Source organism: Lynx canadensis, chromosome D4 (genome assembly GCF_007474595.2).
Source record: "Lynx canadensis isolate LIC74 chromosome D4, mLynCan4.pri.v2, whole genome shotgun sequence".
Classification (NCBI taxonomy): domain Eukaryota; kingdom Metazoa; phylum Chordata; class Mammalia; order Carnivora; family Felidae; genus Lynx; species Lynx canadensis.
In genome coordinates, this window is record NC_044315.2 from 80,203,385 (window position 1) to 80,210,690 (window position 7,306).

At 46.7% G+C, this 7,306-nt stretch overlaps 1 protein-coding gene across 5 annotated transcripts in view; it reads left to right on the forward strand.

The window, feature by feature from the left end:
* The window catches only part of CNTRL (centriolin), an 84,907-nt gene extending 79,231 nt beyond the window's left edge, over positions 1 to 5,676 (forward strand). For all 5 annotated transcript variants that reach the window (XM_030294336.1, XM_030294335.1, XM_030294338.1 and 2 more), the window contains 6 exons: positions 551 to 691; positions 1,267 to 1,539; positions 1,717 to 1,779; positions 3,495 to 3,701; positions 4,917 to 5,001; positions 5,243 to 5,676. In XM_030294336.1, coding sequence (XP_030150196.1) covers positions 551 to 691; positions 1,267 to 1,539; positions 1,717 to 1,779; positions 3,495 to 3,701; positions 4,917 to 4,973 — 741 coding nt within the window. In that variant the 3' untranslated portion in view covers positions 4,974 to 5,001; positions 5,243 to 5,676. The remainder of the gene's footprint in view (positions 1 to 550; positions 692 to 1,266; positions 1,540 to 1,716; positions 1,780 to 3,494; positions 3,702 to 4,916; positions 5,002 to 5,242) is intronic.
* Positions 5,677 to 7,306: the final 1,630 nt, after the last annotated feature.

A 7,306-nucleotide genomic window follows, 5' to 3' on the forward strand; every position in this document is an offset into this window, starting at 1 on the left:
TATCCCTAAAATACATTGAGGATAAAAATTTGGGGAGGTCCAAAACAGCTCACGGTGGGTGGAGGCAGATGGGCAGGAGTAGAGACTGTCACGGGAATGGACTTTTCTGACACCGCCTGAAGGAAATCGAGGTCACCCTGTTGAGTGAACGGGTGTGTTGCTCCCCAGAGGGTGCTGTATACACTGACAACTAGCGATTCGGCGACGTGATTGCAAAGATCTGGGCATCTAAATTTTCATCCTCCGGATGACTCTGTGATGAGGTAGTACCGTGCTCGTCACAGACAGTTAACGGAGGGGGAGAAACGGAAAGTAACGTGTTGTCACGGGTAGCGTTGCAGACGCAGAATTCCGACCGTGGGCTAACAGGCTCGGCCCGCGTATGGACCCCCAGCTCTGCCACAGCTGCTGAAGAAGGCAGGTGGCATTATCCCCACTTGACAGCTGGAGCCCAGATGGGAAGTGTCAGAACTAGTGGGCGTGTAAGGCCGTGATGCACGCACGCGTCCACGTGCCGGACCCCGGGGTCATTTTCCTCCTCCCGTGCCAGGAGCAAAAGCAGGAGAACAGCTGCATGCAGAAGGAAATGGCAACAATCGAGCAGGTGGCCCAGGACAACCACGAGCGGGCCAGGCGCCTGATGAAGGAGCTCAGCCAGATGCAGCGCGAGTACGTGGATCTCAGGAAACAGGTGCGCGCCCGGACCCCACGGGCCGGCCGGGCAGACGACGCTCGCTGGGCTTGCTCACTCCCCGCGGGGCTCAGGTTTTTTTTCTTAAATAGCTCTTTGAATAGGAGCATTTCTTTGTGCAAGTTGTAAAAAGCCGATTCTGAGAATGTCCTTTAAATCAAATCTTTTTTTTCTAGTCTTAAAATTGAGAAATGCTCCTCTACAAGAAAAAAGCATTCGTTCAAAATGTACTTCTAAAATCCCCTTAAGTGCGGCAGGCTTCTTCTGTTAGTTTTTGAAAGGAAAGTGGCAGTTCTTCAGCATGAAATTTTATCACGTCCCAACGAACTGTGTTGAAATGTTAGATTTTCTGCCAGAAACAAGTCTATGGGACCCAGATCCCCAGGCAAGAAGGAATGACCCCAGGAGAAAGCTCTGCCATCCTGTAATGTAACCAGGCTGAGAGCCGTTTACGCCGAGAGTGGGAGAGCTTAATTCTGCAGATGGAAAGTTCCAGACATATTTGATGCATTAAATAGTTCAGTTCCGTGTAAGTCCCAGACCTTACCCAATGGTATCTGACTCTCGCTCTTTAGATGACACACCAAAAAGATTTGGAGAGAAGACAAATGGAAATCAGTGAGGCGATGAGATCACTTAAATGTGAGGTGAAGGATGAAATCAGAACCAGCCTGAAGAATCTCAACCAGTTTCTTCCAGAACTACCAGCAGATCTGGAGGCTATTTGGGAAAGGAATGAAAACCTAGAGGGAGGGTTGGAAAGCTTGAAAGAAAACTTCCCATTCACCGTGAGTGAGAGACCATCACCTTTTGAAGAAAAACTGAATTTTTCCCAGATTCACATAATGGTAAGGTTTATCCCACTCATCTCTGGACTCTGAAGAAGGATGATTTTCTTCCCACCTCCTCCTCCCCCCCCCCCCCCCCCCAGTTAAACTGAAAACCAGAATGGGGCTGGGGGAGGGTGGGAGGAGAGAAAGGCTAGTGGTGTTTGGGACTCTGATGTTTCCCCGTCTCTGAAAAAGGATGAACACTGGCGTGGAGAGGCACTCCGAGAGAAACTGCGTCACCGTGAAGATCGACTCAAGGTTGCCCTTTATTATTTTTTATTTCTCTTTTATTTTTTTATTTTAGAGAGAGCATGCACGTGTGCAAGTGGGGGAGGGGCAGAGGGCGAAAGGGAGAGAATATTAAGCAGGCTCCACGCTCAGCACAGAGCCCCATGCAGGGCTCAATCCCACGACCCTGGAATCATGACCTGAGCTGAAATCAAGAGTCGGACGCTTTGCTGACTGAACTACCCATGCGCCCTGCAAAGTCCCCCTTTGAAACAATATGGTAGGAGACCCTTGGTGTGTTGAGGACAGTAGGGGAAATTGCTCACCTGCATGCACTGCTGTCATTCCCTCTGTTACGGCACCAGCAGTTTTCTAGATCGCATGGTCGAGGCTCAGAGAAGTTGGCATCGCACAGTCAGTACAGTATTGAAAACCATGAACTGTGGTGTTCGGCCCAGTGTTCTTAACCTGTGTAGTGCTGCTTTGCCTCAGCTCCAACTGACAGAACCCGAGTACTTGGGACAGAAAGTGGAGATGCAGTGATGAACCGGAACGGGCTCACAGGCCAGTGGTTGGGGTAAAGACTGGGACTACTGGAAAAGTAGGCTTGGGTGTCAGACGGGAAGTTGTTAGGCTCAGAACACGCGGAGCCTGAAGGCCTGCGAGCCAACCAGGGCCGCTCTCTCCCTGGGTAGCTGCAGAGTCTGGGATTTAGCGGTCACTGTTGACCTAACGATTTGGGGGTGAAGGGTATAGGTGGGAGTTGGAAAGTGGGAGGGGGATAGAATGAGAGGACAGGATGTGTCTTTGGAGAATGGCTACACGTACAGCATGGCTGAGGAGGAGCCGTGAACCATGTTGAGGGAGTGGAGGCCCTTGATGTGCGATAGCCTCCAGTCACGTGTGGCTGTTTAAATGTAAACGAGTTATAATTAAATCAGGTTAAAAATCGAGTGCTTCAGTTGTCACATTTTTAGTGACTCAGTAGCCACCTGTGGCTAGTGCTAACGCTTTTGGACAGCACAGATACAGAACATTCCCGTCATCACAGAAAGTTGTGTTAGAACTCACAGAAAGTTGTGTTAGAACTGCCGTAGCCTTGGAGAGAATCATTTTGAAGAAACAGCACAGGGGCAAGTCGCAAAGTAGTGTGGGGCTGAGGATTGAATATACTGTGAGAGACACCGAAGATATCACGTATAAACCCATCTTCTGCTAAGTCTGGGCGGAAAAGAGAGAGTCGAGGTAGTCATTTAATGGGGAGGCCAGGGGTGCAGGAATCCTAAGCATTGTTACGGTGGAGAGAACAGGCCGAGCAAGAGGCCCAGGTCGGGGTGCCTGGGTGACTCAGTGAAGCGCCTGACTCTTAATTGTGGCTCAGGTCATGATCCCAGGGTCGTGGGACTGAGCCCCACTTGGGGCTGAGTGCTGGGCACAGAGCCTGCTTAAGATTCTCTCTCTCCCCCTGCCCCTCCCCCGCCTCTCTCAAAATAAACAAACATTAAAAAAAAAAAAAAAAAAGGCCCAGTTAATGACAACGCGGAATGGTCCGAGTTTTCCGCACCCTGAGAGTAGCCACCAGCATCCTCCTGGATTTCTTTTTTTTCTTGAGGACAAGAGCATTTTCAACAGCCATTCCTACTTTAGAATCGTCAGATTTGCCTATCGGTGTTAAGATGAGGCTACTGATCGTTCATGTACGTTGCTTCTGTGTAAAACCCTAAATTTCACCGTGACACTTTCAGGCCCAGCTTCGACACTGTATGTCCAAGCAAGCAGAAGTGTTAATTAAGGGGAAGCGGCAGACAGAGGGCACTTTACACAGCCTGAGGAGACAGGTCGATGCTCTGGGGGAATTGGTCACCAGCACCTCTGGAGACTCCACGGCGTCACCCAGTCTGTCTCAGACAGAGTCTTCCCTTGCTGAGGACTCTCAACCTGGACCGAGCCAGGTAAGAGGAGGCTCTGTTCTACACATGGGAAGTCTCTGAACGCTTTGGGGGGCCACAATCTACACAGAGGAGACTCAGAACATAAATGCCACCTTCAAGTGTCTGGAAAACTTGTCTTACGGAAGACTTGCTTTTTTTAAATGGTCCCTGAGAAAACTGGAATCGGTTGGTTGGGAGACAGAAAGAGGGTAAGGTGATGGCTTCGGGAACAGCCTAGAACTCGAGACTATCAGGGACGTAGTGAATCCTTTGCTGTGCTCCACCGGTGGATTCCCTTGTTCTCTGCTCCGTCAGTAGAGCATTCAGGCTGTGAGGCCAGTCCGGGTCCTGGTTTAGCTGGTCTGTCTCCCTCTCTCGTGGGGAAGAATGACTGGCGTGTGCCTACTCCGCCTCCTCAGCAAAAGTCTGAACTCAGGCCTCTTAGCGCAGGGTCTTTAGAACCCCCGAAGTTCACGAAGGCATTGTGTGTGAGACGAGGTTATTCATAGTTGAGGAGGACCGTGAAACACACTCATGGAATTAGTAAATAGTGACCCAGAGATAGGGAACGGCTCCCACTTTTGAGCACCTACTGTGTGCATGTACGAAGCACTTTACACATATCATCTCATGTAGCCTTTGCCTCCTAGGAGATAACCTCCTATCTGTAGATAAAGGAGTTGTGCACAATGAAAAATGTCCTGGCAAAAGACAGAACCAGGACTTCAGGGCTCATCTGTCACCACTGCAGAGCAGTATATAGCATGGCTGTGCCTCAAGGAACATTCAGAAGCAGTTGCCTCTCTCGTAGGCACATAGCTCTGCAGCAGCAAAGCAAGATTTGAACAGGATTCCCTTAACACCTGTGGTGGGACCAAGTCGGGTACAGGCCAGAACCAGAACCATCATGGGCCTCGGGCAGCCTTAAGAGTGCCGGAGGCACCGGCTGTTGGAAAGAAGGCGGCTTAGAGGGAAGACAGCCCACGGCAGAGGTTGAGTGCATCGGGGTTTAAGTGAAGAGTTCAACTGTCAGCTCACAGTGGTGGCCCCAGGGGTTGAGGTGCTCTGAATTCAAATTCAGGAGAGTAACAAGTGTTAGAGGAGGGGGGCGGGGGGAAGACTGTCAGAATTATTTTGGAGTCTGGGGTCGTAATCCAGGTGTGTGGGAGGAAAGCCTGAACGGAGTTGGAGTTAGGGGCTGGCTTCTGAGCCCAGTGTTTTCATCTCCCTTTGCAGAGCTCCTTCCAGGTTCTACAGGGTCCGTCACAATTTCTGGACAGTTACCGACACTGATGCCATTCCCAGCTCCCGGCCCATGGGGGTACGTATTACAGAGTTCTTTTAACTACCACTTCCAGTTGGAGGACCTTCAATTCTGTCTTATACAGTCTTAAGCTTTTCCCTTTACCCTTGGGTAATTTTACACAGTGGTTCATCTCAAAACATTTTTCCAAAGAGGTACTCAAGTATGTCTTTTACCTGTTAGCCATGGTGCCGTCACTTGGTTCTGTTAATACTTTGGTTACTGTTGCAAGAATTCCTCCCTTTTGTCTTAACTGCAGGAAGAGAACTGTTCAGCCAGATGCGGAAACCTGAGGAAATACCTTCTCTACCTCACTTCGTAACTGGAGTGCCGCTTGGTTTTTATCAAGATCCAGTGAACTCAGATGCTGCACCTCCACTGTAGCTTACCCCACCTGTATCGTTAAATGCCAGGGTTTTTGTAAATCACATGTACATATGGGAATCGTTGTGTACAACTTAAACCAGGGTCCTAGATGGCTGAGGGTTTTGGTTTTTTTTTTTATCTTTGAATGTGTTGCCATAAAACTACCGCTGATTGTAATTGCAAATTGTAAGCTATAAACTGGTGAAATTATAGCTACGTAGAGAAAAAAACAATGTACTCAAGCCCTTCATTTATAGTGTCAAATTTTATTTTTGGATTTTGCTTAAAATCTATTTTCATATGAAAATAAAAGATAAAATAGTCTGTCATGTGACTTTACATTTCGTAGATCTACAGTAAAGCCGTCAAATTTGTATCTTAACTCCAAGAAAACGGCCATCTTCCAAATGGTTTTCCATCTTTTGCCTGAAGTATGTTGTATCTGTCAATGAACATACACCATATGGAAATCTATTATAAAACTACACTTCGGGTGCTTTTTCTCAACCAAAAATATTCTTTGGTGGAAAATTAGCAGAATCTGACCCAGTGGTAAATTCAAATTGTGTTCAGACTTTTAAGGTTTTGAACTACTATAATTAATGGCTCGACTCCATGATCTACAAATACATCATTTCAGAACAAGAATAGCAACTCCTGTCACAAAAAACCACGTGGCAACAGAATCAGCCTCATGGTTAGGTGAAGTACGAAACTACAGGTTACAGATGAGGTTTTAAAATACTGCCAAGGACTATTTTCTAGGCCCGTAGACAGCTTCTGAACCAGAACAGTACAGAACAGTGCAGTGCAGTAACCCCTCACCACTCACAGAGGTTTGTTATGCCCACGGTGTTTGGCCAGACCTGGACCAGTAAGATATGGGATAGACATAATTACAATAAAGATAATGAAAGTGGCATAAAATCTATTAACACTCAGAAAGTTCTAAAAGGCATCTACTTCCAAAATAAAAATGGATTTGGTGGTGTCTTTTGTAATTACATTCTTGTTTCATTTTCACAAGTCTTCGCAAAATGCTTTGAAGTCAGGCCTCTGCACAATTCTACTGAAATCCTTCAGGGACACATTTTCCCATTCTTCTTTCTAAACTGCCACGTGAACCCTCTCTATTCCCATGTTCTTCGGTTTAAGAAGGAGTGAATTGAACCACACACCTTTCTAAAAAGATCACACTTGAAACAATGGATATGTGAGCAAGAGTTCTCAAAACTACAGTCTGGAATTAGGTGAGGTAATCAATGTATGAAGCCAAACACCTGGTTCCAAAAGACAGCTTTCCAAAGAAACTTTACTACCTCTAGTAGGACATGAACATCACCACCAGAAATTTTTTTTTTTTTTTTTTTAATCGAGGTTACTGCATCAAACACTTTATTATCCCTGAAAAACACCTGAATATTGTACTGGAAAGTCTAACCCATAAAGAGTACTGAGCACCAAGTACTCATCAAGAGGGGCTCCTCATAGGTGCACAGTTAACAACCCAGAGAACCGGGTGACCACAGAGGTAGTGAGCTCTCCTGGATTAAAGATTAAAAGAACTTCACTCTCTCTACTTGCCCAGTGTCTGGCACACGTGTGTTACAATATGACAATTTGCTCTTCTGTTTTTGAGCACCCAAGTTTATTATAGGTGGTTACACATGCAAATAACAGAATTTGGCCCCAAGTACAGTCAAGGGAGAACACTATCAGGCGCCAAGGGTGCCGATCTCACGCTGAAAAAAGTCAACTTAAACACTGCAAGTGTGATCTGAACACAAGAATAAAAGTGTAGGTCAATTACTAAGCGATGTGGATTTATACGCTATATACACAGACTTCTCTTTATACAAGGACAGTTCTGCAATAAAAACTGACAGCTTCTGCCAGATAACTGTTTGCCTGAAGAAAATACGAAATCCTATTGTAATTCAGAAAATAATGCAAACCA